We start from the raw sequence: 14,388 nt of genomic DNA, 5'->3' as shown, positions 1-14,388 counted from the left end.
AAGGCACTTTACAAATGATAAATTTGAGACCAGGAATGAACAAACTGTCTATACTAATGTCGAATTGGACATTCTTGGTTAACTCATTTGTATTTATTGAATAACGAAGGCACCTAAATGTAATTACTGCCAAGCTGCTTTTACCATGAAACATTGTTGAAATGTGAAAGTTTAAATATAATTAGAGATTTTTTTTAAAGGAGAGTACTTTTGAACATTTTAAAAAGGTATAAAAACTATGTTTAGAAATTTGTAGAAAAAAATCTATACGTTATAAAATATATACAGCGGGCTAATAAGTCACGTGGGCTAATAATTCTGACTTCAACTGCATATGCTTGTCTGTCATGCCACTGTTTTAACTGTTTGACACCATTTGGATGAATGTGTGTTAGTTTCAGTAATTGTTATCTGGAAATAACATACCTTAGAATGTTGTGACTGACCAATCTATAAGAGCTGTGTACACAAACTAACAATGAATGACGTAATTTTCAAATATAAGGTAACAAATCTAAATAAATACTGCAATGTATTGATAAGTGTTTGTTCATGCTAGTAAATACAGTACTTGCTGAAACCTGTTTGTAAAGTGAAAATTACACTCAAATTGATAAAAAAAGAACTTCTATTTTTAAGAGGGTACTTACTGTACACTCATGGACAACCTGGGCTTTTTGGTAATATAGTCAACTGTTTTCTTTATGTAATTGTTTCCACTATTATAATGAAAAGCAAAGGTTAGGCATAGTGAGACATTCAAGGGGAGGAGGGAAAGCAACAGACGCACCAAAGCAACTAAATGGGGGGTGTGTCAAATGGCTCTGTGCACAGTGTGTGATAAACTTAGTGGATATGTCTATTTTTAACACGCCTCTCTCTGTCCTGTCAACATAGACGGCTGTGTTTGCACCATACTGTTCATTCAGGCCAGTGGCCCCAGAGGAGCCTGCAAGAGCCCAGCAATGCTGAAAGACCTTTAAGGGGTTGCAGACTTTTTACCTGCAGGGCAAGTGGAGGTTTGATGTGGACGTGGGTTGTGTCTCTTTGAAAACCCTAGAGACTTCGCTCTGTTTTTGTTTGGCCGTCAGTTGTGGACTTCTGAACAGGATATTTGGATTACAGCAAGAACCTGTGTGTACTGGGCTTTGTTCTGATCTTTCTGCTCTTGGACGTGTGGACCCAAAGGGGAAAAGTCCACAATGTCCAGTGAAGGTGATGCTGGAGGTCAGCCTTCCACAACAACCATCAGCACTGTGGCCGTACAAGCTGGAGACTCACAGATTGTTGTAGCCATACTCAAGGTATTTAAATGTAAACTATTCTACGATTAATTGAATTCTGTGCATATGACACTGGCAATAATTTAAATGGAGTTGCTTTTTATATCAGTTGTATCATTTTGCAGTTTTTTAAGCCTGCTTTAAGTTCTTGACTTGTTGAAAATTTTGTTCAATACATTTGAAATCATAGTTCTGTCAGATTTGAAGGATCAATAATTTTTACCCATTTGTTGTTCTAAATCAGATCATATCATGCAGTACAAATGAAGATTCAGAAAAATGTCCCAGCTGCAGTTTTATTTTAGCATTAATTGTAAAATACAGTACACTGAAAAAAATTGTTGAATTTACTAAATGTTTTTAAGGTTTAGTGGTAGCAAATACTTTATATACACTGAATTTAAACAAGCAAATTGTTGAACATTACTGAGTTGTATATGTTTAAATTAAACCCATATACATTGTTTTTAACCACATTTTACTAAAAATATTTTTGTAAATCCAATGAATCGTTTTTATTCTCAGTGTATGTAGTATTCATTATTTTTAATTAGCTTTCTTTTTTAGGTATTTTGTGTTTGTCTAATAAAGATGATAATAATAATAATAACAACAACAACAACAATAATAATAATAATAATCCATGTTAGAGTTAGTAACAAGTTAAGGAATGTCTAATTTAGTGTGAATTATAAACATGAGGAAATATTTAAAAGACCCCTTAAAAATTCTCAGTTTCTTAAGATTCCCTGGGTATATGGTATGGGCTTGGGTAAAGTGTTTGATTATCTTCTAAAGGTCTGATAACATTTCTTCCCAATTTCAAATACAAATATTATTTTCATTGCATTAACATTTAATGTAATTTAAAAAAAATCTGGGTTATTCACTCTTCTGAAGTGAAAAAAAATGGTTTGTTTTCTTTAGACAATGTTTTTGTTATTTTATGCCAAAATGCTCTAAATGAATTAGCTTACAGTAGCTTACAGAATAAAGCAGAAACTACATTGTATATACAGCTGAGGTCAGAATTATTAGCCCCTTTAATTATTAGCCTCCATGTTCCCCCTATTTCTGTTTAATGGAGAGAGGATTTTTTCAACACATTTCTAATAACCGATTTTTTTTAATCTTGATGATGACAGTAAACATTTTACTAGATATTTTCACTAGTATTCAGCTTAAAGGGTCATTTTTACTAGGTTAATTAGGTTAACTAGGCAGGTTAATTAGGCAAATCATGTATAACAGGGTTTATAAACTATCGAAAAAAAAGGGGCTAATAATTTTGACCTTAAAATGGCTTTTAAAATTTTTTAAATGTCTTATTCTAGCCAAAATAAAAAAATAAGACTTTCTCCACAAGAAAAAGAAAATCAGAAATACTGTGAAAATTTCCATGCTGTTAAACATAGTTTGGGGAATATTTAAAAGAAAAAAAAAATCAATGGGAAGCTAATAATTCTGACCAACTGTATGTATTTAATTGTTAAGAACAGTTACTGATTTGTAATACAATAGCAACACTGCAGCTGCTGTTCTCTTAGCATAATAAGTGCACATCACCTGGATTTTGTGATGTTCACTGATTTATCAAAAACACTATTTTAAACACGGAAAGAAGCTTACTTACACTAGTGATGTCATGAGCGCGCAGTTTAGGTTGTTCAACACACCCTTGGCTTGCATTATCAATAAAACCTTTGTGTTTTGTTTCCATAAGAGACTTCCATGGAGTGTGAAGTTTCCATAATGCCTGGCGTAGTGACTTAATGGGCAAGTAAAAACAGCTGGGAGTAAAACACAGAGCTCTATAATGATCCAAACAACTGATGGCCTGAATTATTCATAATGACTCTCTGTAATGACATGACTAGATTTTAGACTGAAGTTATTGTCTAAAGTGTACTGGTTAGTTGGTACTACAGATTTCATGTGGTTTTTCCGAGGAAGATATCAAGCCGAACAAAATTTCGATCTCTTGTTGTTTTTAACCTATATTCTGTGAACATGTGTTCAGAAAGCTTTTAAGTAGTCCATAAAAGCTTGTCTTCTAAGTAGGGCTGCACAATATATCGTTTTAGCATCGATATTGCAATGTGTGCATCCACAATAGTCACATCGCCAGATATGCATTAAGTCTTAATTTTAGTTGACCAGGAGCTACAGAATTGTATTTAAATACTGTATTTATACAGAATTTATACAAACTGTTTTTTTACTTAGAATTTTTGTCTTGTTTCTTGTCCAATTACCCACATTTCAAATCCAAAACAAGATTATTTTACTTCACTGGGGTCTGTTCTTCATACGTGGATTACTCAGTTAGCTGGATTTGGTTATTGACGATTTGACACGATCCAGGATTGTTTGTTTTTTCAAAACTAAGTTGTTGTCATAGCAACAGTTCTGGTAGCTCAAACCTGCTAGGGAGCAGGCTAATTTCATGGGCACAGGATTAGATAGAGTCAGTTCAAGCAAAGATAATTCTAAAAGTATGTACCAAATTCTTATACTTTCTTACAGTAGTACCAGTAGTTATACACTTGGGAAAATAGTAAACATATATATATTTTTAACTATATATATATATATATATATATATATATATATATATATATATATATATATATACACACACACTCACAACAGTTCTGTCTGCTTCTCAAATCTGATTGGCTGCAATATCAGAACTCCTACAGCCTCTTTACCCTTTGTGTATTACTCCGCCCACATACAGCCAGCAAAAAGCAGACACGACAGATTTAAAATTTAAAAGATGCATGCTCAACTGTTTAACTGTCAGCTTATGATTTGAATCCGGAAGAAAGTAGTTCCTCATACAAAAGGGTTTTTGAGACTCTCCATGTTTGATTTTGTTTTTATATACACAATTATGCAGTCAAACTGTTGTATGAACGCAATATCACACGAGTAGCAGTGGGATATGGCTGTATATCGGCACTGGTGGGGGCACTAAGACTTTTTAAAGTTAAAAATATATAAGTTAAAAATATATATATTAATAAAACTTATGCAATCTGCACTCCGAAATAAAAGTACAAAGACTACCACTTGGTGGTTCAAAGAGAATTTATTGATATGAACTTTTTAGATCTCTTTAGAACAATTTGTGTATTATAATAGATATGCACAATATGTGACTTTTTTTTTAAGCAATAATACATTTATGCAGTCATGCACATGTTTTGAGCTGTCACCTAATATGAAGGTGATTTGATGCTTCACAAAAGTTGCAGATGCCTTTACCAATATCAAAATGCTTTTGTAAACATACAGTTATTCTTTACATCGATTAAGAAACCGGCTACAATAATACCACTATGCCTACTTTAATCAAGAAAAAAAAAACACTCTAACTGTAAAATGAAATAATTAGCTCAAAGGTGGAATGTTATTGCGCATCATATTTAACAAACCGTTTACTACAGATTTTGTGTAATTTTGCTCACATTGGTAATTGAATATTAATCAGATGATGTCATTACGCTTTTGTGCCGTCAGCCAATAGTTGCATTGCTGATCATGATTTCGAGGATCAATAGATCTGTCCTTCACAACACGCGCAGCGACCTCAGATCAGTTTATCAAGACATTTTAATCTGATTCATGAACTTGTTTGAAGAACCAAACTAGCCAGAGAGCAGTTATCAAGATTAAAAGATCCTGTTTGTTTTAAAGAACATTAATTTTGCCTTATTTCTTCTAAAGGTGAAAACAAAACAATATTCCTTCTAGATCCAAGAATTTTTTGATATTTTGACTAGTAACGAAAGAAAAAATCACTTTTTTATTGTGACTATTTAATTCAGATTGAATTTTACATGTATTTATATTTAAACACAATATATTTTAAATCATTTGATACCTAAGGAAACAGTAAATTGAAGTATTTATTTACCAATAATCTTCCCTGTCCTACGTTTTTAGATTTTCCACCTTGTTGTTTATATGGCAAGTTTTAAAGCAGTTAATGCAATTTTGGTATTAATAAATACCATAACATTCCTGCATAGCACACTGTAGAAGTGGCCTTAATATATACACAGATAATTAGCCATCATCCCACATACCTGAAACCGTATTTTTGCTTTTGTTTAACAAACTTGACAGGCTGTGGCAGCTGTGGAAGCTTTACATTTCATTCGGTCTCAGAATGGCTCAGAATCTCGTACTTGCAAATTGCAGTGCGATTTTAAGATCAGCACAATTTGCATGCCAAAGTTTGCATTGGGACTTGCAATAGATCGGATGAGGACTAACAGAGGGAGCTTTGCATTGACATCAAAGTCCTTTTTGGGCAGGAGCCAGTGGAGAGAACCTGCTTTCAGTCTTGTTTACAGTCTGTCAAATGCAATTGAGGCCACGTGGATACAAGAGATGCATGTACAGTAGCACAGCCATACATTAACACCTCTCACTCTCACTCTCTGTATGTGTGTGTTTTAAAGTGTGGGGAGCTGGTGCATATACAGCTGACTGAGGCACAGCCTAACCTCCTGGAGATTGGAAACAACCAAGATGAGACCAAAAAGCTTCTGCAGGAACACGAGCAGCTCCTTGCCAAACTTAAGGTGATCTCAAACAACAATAATAATAAATATTTAAAGCTGCAACAGCTGTGAAAGAGCCTTTGGACCCAGGCTCACTGCCTTAGGTTGCCAGAGAACAGTTTTCAATAAGCATTCTGCCAAAAGTTTGTAAAATATGTCAAAAGTTATTGATATATACCAAACTTCCTCTGACAGCAGGTGATGATATGACTGTTGCTGAATGTTGGTATGTACATGTCTTCAGGTCAGGGCTTTATTAACCCTTTTACTGCCCCACCAAGAAAAACATTTTTGATTGCATTTTTTAACTCCTAATGTCACTAGTTAACAAACTTAAGGCATTTTATTTTACAGACATTACATAATTTTAAAAATATAAGTCTTTACTAAAATGGGTTTATGGTAAGTACCGTAGTAAATACGTACAGTATGAAAATCAGAAGATATAAAATGTAAGAACAATTTGTTTAAAAAAATAATCAAAATAAAACATTTTTGAATAAATATTTTATTTTTTGAAGTATATATATATATGTATGTATGTATGTATATATATATATATATATTCATTCATTCATTTATTTTCTTTTCAACTTGGTCCCTTTATTAATCTGGAGTCGCCCCAGCGGAATGAACGAACAACCTATTCAGCATATGTTTTAGACAGTGGATGCCCTTCCAGTTGCAACCTATCACTGGGAAACATCCATATACACTCATTCACACACACATACGCTATGGACACATTTTAGCTTGACCAATTCACCCATAGCGCATGTCTTTGGACTGTGGGGGAAACCAGAGCATCCGGAGGAAACCCACGCCAACATGAAACTCCACACAGAAATGCCAACTGACCCAGCTGAGGCTCGAACCAGCGACCTTCTTGCTATGAGGCGATTATGCTACCCACCGTGATGCCCTTAAATGACTTTGACAATTATTATTTATAGTTATAGTAACTTCCTTTCTCTTGGCAAAACATAAAAATTTGTCAGGCTACCATGCTCCACTTCAACGAAAAGTCAAGATCTTCACAATTTTACTTCTAAAAAGTCTTTAATTTAAACTGCCTACATTTTGGTGTTAATCTGATTAAATATTTAGGAACTTATTAAAATTCAAGGCCTAAATTAGCAAAAAAATAAATAAATAAAATATCCAACTTCCTGTTAGGTTTCAGATTTCACTCCAGGAGACTTTTGCAGATATTCTGCCATTCTGTGTCAATTGTTACAAGTATAGAAACAAAGCTTAAAATGCAATTTGTCTGGAGTGTTTATAGGTTTGTCAGTTTTCTAGCATGTTTAGACCCTTAAAAAGGACTTTGGAATTAAAATTATTAATAAATAGGGCAACTGCTGGACCATAAAATAGATAATAGATAGATTTTAATTGATTAAGTTACACCAGACAGCCAATCAGTGGTGTCATACACCACTGTTCAAACTCTAGGAGTTAATATTAATATTTTAGAATGGTAAAAAGAATCGTTTTATTGTGCAAGGGTGCATTAAATTGGTCAAACATGATGGGCAAGACTGCATAAAAATCTATTTCAGCAAATGCTTAAATGTTATTCTTTTAGTTTGTCTAGCACAGGGGTGTCCAAACTCGGCCCTGGAGGACTGGTGGATCCCAATCAGACACACCTGGGCTTGCTAATCAAGCTCTCAGGCTCTATAGAAACATCCTTGCATGTGTGTTGAGGCAAGTTGGAGTTAAGATTGGCAGGACATCAGCCCTCCAGGACCGAGTTTGGACACCCCTGGTCTAGCAGAAGAGACATTTGTTAAATATAGAATTATTAGCATTCCAACCATTTACATTGTAATATTAATCATAAAATACAGAAATAAACATATCTAGCATAAATGGGAGTGTTAGTCTGGTCCTCAAACACCCGATTTGAATGTTATCACTTGATTAAACAGGCATTATCACAGGCTATCAGCTGATAAATATAGACCAGTAGGGGCCTTTTGTGTCTACTAGTAGGCTCAGAAGGCTGTAATCATCCATCCACATGGTGAATCGACTATAGGTCACATACGGCTGAGGCGGGAGTTAACAAGAATTATTTATATTATTTATGTAAATTTACTGTTAAGTGTGTTTTATTGATGTCTACCCCAACTGTAAACAGATCTGGATCTGCAGTTGTCTCTATTAGTATAGATGATTAACCATGAGTTTTATTTAAACTCGTGGTTAATCATTAGAGTATTATTAATATTTAACATCTACCCCAACCACAAACCCAAAAGTCACAGTAATGTTAAAGCAGATCTGGATCTGGAGTCTTCTCTATTAGTATAGCTGATTAACCATGTGATTGGATAACAGCTCGCTGAGCCTACTAGTAGGCGCAGAAGACCCTCTACTGGCCCATATGTGCTGATATTCACTGATAATGTCCATTCATTCGAGTGATAGCATTCGAATCGGCTTCTTCAAAGAATAACGAGATGAGTATTTACAGCATTTCCATTGAGGTTTTTGTTGTGGTTGTTGGAGGCATCATTATAGCTCCTCAGCTTTAATGCCTGTTTAAGACCCAGTTTAACGTCAAGGTTCTACAGCTGAGCATTTTTAATATGACTGTTATAAATCTGCTCTCTTCAATAGGTTGATTTCATTCAAGATCAAAGCTATTCAATTATAAAGATATGCATAGAGTAGGGCGTGACGGTGGCTCAATGGTTAGCACTGTTGCCTCACAGCAACAAGGTCACTGGTTCGAGCCCTGCCTGGGTCAGTTGGCATTTCTGTCTGGAGTTTGCATGTTCTCCTTGTGTTTGTGTGGGTTTCCTCTTGGTACTCTGGTTTCCTCCACAGTTCAAAGACATGCCCCATAGTTGAATCGAATAAACTAAATTGGCCGTAGTGTATGTGTGTGCATGCGAAAGTGTATGGGTGTTTCCCACTACTGGGTTGCAGCTGGAAGGGCATCTGTTGTGTAAAACATATACTGAATATATGGCTTCATCAGACATGGACCTTCAGCATGCACTGGGGCGGTTTGCTGCCGAGTGTGACGCGGCTGGGATGAGAATCTCCAAGTCCAAGGCCATGATGCTCCACCGGAAATAGGTGGTTTGCCATCTCCAGGTTGGAGGAAAGTCCTTACCCCAGGTGGAGGAGTTTAAGTATCTCTGGGTTTTGTTCACGAGTGAGGGAAGGTTGGAACGTGAGATTGACAGGCGGATTGGTGCAGCGGCAGCAGTAATGCGGTCGATGTACCGGTCCGTTGTGGTGAAGAAGGAGCTTAGCCGAAATGCAAAGCTCTCGATTTACCGGTCAATCTACGTTCCTTCTCTCACCTATGGTCATGAGCTTTGGATCATGACCGAAAGGACAAGATCACGGATACAAGCGGCCGAAATGAGTTTCCTTTGAAGGGTGGCAGGGCGCACTCTTATGGATAGGGTGAGGAGCTCTGATAAGTCGGCTGTTCATTCCACTGTGTCATTCCCTGATGATTAAAAGGACTAAGCTGAAGGAAAATGAATGAAGGTATACATATGGTAAAAAGAAAGGACTTTTGAATTGTAATTAATAATTTATTTTTTATACCGCCAGATTCGCATGAATTGGCGTTACTTCTGACAGACAGTATGCCACACAAAGTGATGCTTGCTAACAGCTTTGAGCTGCCTTCAGAATATTGATTTCATCATACAGTTACATGCCATAGAATCATTTCCATGCTATATTTGAAAGTATAAGCATCAGAACCGCCATCTGACCAAAGGAACTACATACCCAGAAATAAGAGACTGCAGCCTTTAATCAGAGCAAACAAAGTCCTCCATGCACCACAGTTAAAACAGCACCGCGCATTACTGAACATTTCATCATGTACTTATATGCATCTGCCCACCAGACGCCTCTAATCAGCGTGGGAACTGCTTCTTGTTTACAGTTTAAATAAAAGAAAGAGCTGTGCACATTGAATATGCTAGAATGCTGTGCTGGGGGCTAATAATTGAATTTCAATTTACCTCAGAAAAATGAAGGAGGTGTGTGGGCTTTGCTGAAGGAGGCTGATAAAACAGCGGCTCAGAAGGAAGGAGAGGAGCTGGTATATAAGGCCATGGCGGTCTCTCTCAGCGAGGCTTGGACAACACTGGTGAACCACCTGGAGAAGAGGAGATCACTGCTGGTTTTGGCATGTCATTTCTTTGAGTGTGCTTTGGAGGTAACGTTGACTTTCAATTTTTTTTTGTAGCAAATTTTATTAATAATGTTCAGTTGACTATATACAAGGTTAAGGAAAGTTTATTTTAAACTCTTTTTAATTCATCTTTATTTCTATACTACTTTTACAATGTACAGTGCATCCAGAAAGTATTCATAGCGCTTCACTTTTTCCACATTTTTTTATGTTACAGCCTTGTTCCAACATGGATTAAATTGATTTATTTCCTCAATTCTACACATAATAGCCCATAATGACAGTGTGAAAAAAGAGTTTTTGAAATTGCTGCAAATGTATTAGAAAAAAAGACCCTGAAAAATCAAATGTACAGAAGTATTCACAGCCTTTGCTTAATACTTTGTTGGTGCACCTTTAACAGCAATTACAGCCTCAAGTGTTTTTGAATATGATGCCACAAGCTTGGCACACCTGTCTTTGGGAATTTTTGCCCATTTCTCTTTGCAGTACCTCTCAAGCTCTATTAGGTTGGATGGGAAGCGACGGTGTACAGCCATTCAGATCTCTTCAGAGATGTTCAATAGGATTTAGGTCTGGGCTCTGCCTGAGTCACTCAAGGACATTCACAGAGTTGTTGTGAAGCCACTTCATTGATATTTTGGCGGTGTGCTTTGGGTCATTGCCCGACTGGAAGACGAACCGTCGCCCCAGTCTGAGGTCAAATCTGAACTCTGAAGCAGGTTTTCATTCAGGATGTCTCTGTACATTGCTGCATTCATCTTTCTCTCTATCCTGAATGCCATCTGGCCACTCTACAGGCCTGATTGGTGGACTGCTACACAGATGGTTGTCCTTCTGTAAGGTTCTCCTCTCTCCACAGAATCATGTTGGAGCTCAGACAGAGTGACTATCAGCTTATTGATCACCTCCCTGACTAAGGCCCTTCTCCCCTGATCACTCGGCTTAGATTGTCGGTTAGCTCTAGCAAGAGTCCTGGTGGTTCCAAACATCTCCCACTTACGGAGAATGGAGGCCACGGTGCTCATTGGAACTTTCAGAGCAGCAAGATGTTTCTGTAACCTTCCCCAGCTAGTGCCTCGAAACAATCCTGTCTCAGTTCTACAGACAATTCCTTTGTCTTCATGCTTGGTTTGTGCTTTGAATTGCACTATCAACCCTGGGAGCTTACATAGACAGATGTATGCCTTTTTAAATCATGTCCAGTCAACTAAATTTACCACAGGTGAACTCCAATTAAGCTGCTTACATCTCAAGAATGATCAGTGGAAGCAGAATGTACCTGAGCCCAATTTAGAGCTTCAAGACTAAAGACGTTATTAATACTTTCCAGATGCACTGTATACCCATGCAACTTAAGAATGGTTTTGTGGTCCAGGGTCACATATTACAATCTTGAGCTACTTCTTAAAAGAAACTTAATGTGGTACTTAATTTTTCTTACTTTGAGGTAAAGTGATGCATTACATTAATATTGTGTTTTTCGTCTGGCCTGGGCTTGCTCTATGTATTGCTCCAATATTTTTTGGGAATTAAAAAGTAATGTTTTACTTTACTAATTAATTAAAACTAGTTACAACGGGTGTACTCACCTTTATTAAGTGAGTATTGCTTTTTACAGAGTAATGCAATAAATGAAAAGAATTATGTGTTATAAGTGTAATTAATTTGTGCATAATAACTTAACAAATAAAGGTCATTATAATAGTTTTGCAACTTTTCCCAAATGTAACGTCAGTATTTTATAACCAGCAGCTTTTCTAAACAATTTAGGGAAAAAAATGGTCTCTGATTATTAAACATGCTGCAGGGAGTGCTCTACACTGTGTACTGTATTAAAGCAATGTTTCTGTTTAAAAGTGCAATGGATGGTTTTTGTTTTCACAGCTTTAAACTTAGGAAACATGGTGCTATTTGATACTCAAAGAAAACATAATACTGTCTATTTGTTCATGATTTTTTACAAAGTGAGCCACTGTTTCCCTAAATTTTTTGCAATCTGAAACATGTTTGTCACATTACTTTGCTATCTCCCTTAGCCAGAAATTCTTGATAAAAGATCATCATCATCAATGGCACACGCAGATGTTTTGACGGGATCAAAAGGCAGTGGTTGTGTAAATAAACTCATGAGGAAAACAAATATTGAACATCTTTCAGAACAATATTAGTTTCACTGCTAACATTTCAACAGATGTGCTTCCTGCTGTATTAGTCTGATGATGTATGTCGGCTGCATTCAGTTGTTGAAGGTTGCTGCTGTCATTTACATAACATGATAGTTGTCATTCAACAAAAAGTGGTTATGCAATGGTTGTGTGTTTCCAAGCAGATGTTGAAAAACAAATGTGACAAAGCAGAATCAGACAAATGTAACTGTTAAAGTTACATTGTTTCCATTAACAACAGATTTAGTACTTTAGAAATAACCACCACACCAAATATTTAAACTTAAATCAAAAGTAATACAGGTACAAACAATAATAGTTTGGCGACTAGTAACAGCATTTATTTATTTATTTATTTATTTATTTATTTTTGAGTTGACTGAATTATTTATTAAATGACAACTATCGATATTTGTACATGACTGGTCACATGTTTGTGATTGCCCTGTATATTTCTTCCTACATTCAATGCAAACTTTTATTTTGATGAGTTATTTTGTAAATATTTATGCTGTGCAGAGATGGTAAAATAAATTGGTTATCAGAAGTGGTGGGAAAAGTTACTTTTGAAAGTAATGCATTACAATAATGAGTTACTGCTCAAAAAATGTAACTAGTTTTGTACTTTATATGGAAAGTAATGGGTTATGTTACTTTTGGGTTACTTTTCCATACCTGACTGAGGCTTGATCTCTTTTAAATAGAGGAGCTCTGCATTTAACAACACACTGTATAACCTACACCTGCATTTACCTTTAAAAAAAGTAATTAAAAATGAGACTAATGTTACATTCTGAGAACTTCCTGACCCAAGAAATATACATGCTGTATATACAGATTAATGAAAGTTGAAAGGGTTTACTACTTTTGTATTTTTGTCTTATTAGTTCAGTAAAATCATTGTCCACTGAGACAATCCCCTTTTCTTCCATGTGTTCAATATAATGAGAAAACTTCCATCACATAAATGTAACGCTCTGCTATCTTGTTTTCTGTCTGTAGGGAGCTTATTTTCTCATTGAGTGTGATTCAACATGACTACACTAATTTTATTTCAGCAAATCTTTTTTTTTTAAAAGCAAATAAATCTGAAAAGTAACTCCTGCTGTTAATTTCTTTCAATAGTTTTTTTAAATAAGATTTTCACATATTTGAAGCAGCAAAGTTATTTTCTGAAAGAAAGTAACATTGCAGGGTCTATAGGACAATGCGGACAGTATTTTTGGCGGCAATTTTTGTAGCTAAACGTATAAGCAATTAGTCATTCATTTACAAAACAGCAGTATTTACTGGTTATGAAAATGGAAACATTTAAAATTGGTTTTAAAGTGCATGTTTTTGAAAACGATACTGTCACCATCCCTGTGTAAACTTAAAAAAAATATATGTAAATATATATACATATAGTTGAAGTCAGAATTATTAGCCCCATTGTTTATTTTTTTCCCCAATTTCTGTTTAATGGAGAGAAAAAATGTAACATTTCTAAACATAATAGTTTTAATAACTCATCACTAATAACTAAATTATTTTATCTTTGACATGATGACAGTAAATAATATTTGACTAGATTTTTCAAAACACTTTTATACAGCCTAAAGTGACATTTAAAGACTTAACTAGGTTAATTAGGTTAACTAGGCAGGTTAGGGTAATTAGGCAAGTCATAGTATACCGATGGTTTGTTCTGTAGACCAGTCGAAAAAAAATGATAGCTAAGGAGCTAATAATTTCATCCTTAATGTTTTTTTTTTTTTAATTAAAAACTGCTTTTATTCTAGCCAAAATAAAACAAATAAGAATTTCTCCAGAAAAAAAAAAATATTATCAGACTTACTGTAAAAATGTCCTTGCTCTGTTGAACATCATTTGAGTAATATAAAAAAATAAAAATAAAACTGTTTTTTTTTAAACTTACTGATTAAATACTTCACAGCTTTGGTGAGCACACAACACTTGCATATATAGGCACTTTTACCCAAAGAAAATTTAGAAATGAAGAAGCTAATACAAATTTCACAAAAAGCTCTATTCCAGGGGTGCTCAACCCTGTTATTGGAGATCTACTTTCCTGCAGATTTCAGTTGAAACTCCTATCAAACACACCTGACTGTAATTATCAAGTGCTGTTCAGGTCCTAATTAATTGGTGCAGGTGTGTTTGTTTAGGGTTGGAGCTGAACTCGG

General features: G+C 35.3%; 1 protein-coding gene across 3 annotated transcripts in view; it reads left to right on the top strand.

The window, feature by feature from the left end:
- The first annotated feature begins 923 nt into the window (after window positions 1-923).
- The window catches only part of ccdc141 (coiled-coil domain containing 141), a 68,344-nt gene continuing 54,879 nt past the window's right edge, over window positions 924-14,388 (top strand). For all 3 annotated transcript variants that reach the window (XM_068223673.1, XM_001921349.8, XM_073913142.1), the window contains exons 1-3: window positions 924-1,304; window positions 5,756-5,878; window positions 9,867-10,058. In XM_068223673.1, coding sequence (XP_068079774.1) covers window positions 1,203-1,304; window positions 5,756-5,878; window positions 9,867-10,058 — 417 coding nt within the window. In that variant the 5' untranslated portion in view covers window positions 924-1,202. The remainder of the gene's footprint in view (window positions 1,305-5,755; window positions 5,879-9,866; window positions 10,059-14,388) is intronic.

The sequence above is a fragment of the Danio rerio genome, chromosome 9, assembly GCF_049306965.1.
Source record: "Danio rerio strain Tuebingen ecotype United States chromosome 9, GRCz12tu, whole genome shotgun sequence".
Classification (NCBI taxonomy): domain Eukaryota; kingdom Metazoa; phylum Chordata; class Actinopteri; order Cypriniformes; family Danionidae; genus Danio; species Danio rerio.
This window is presented reverse-complemented; position numbering and strand designations above follow the sequence as displayed.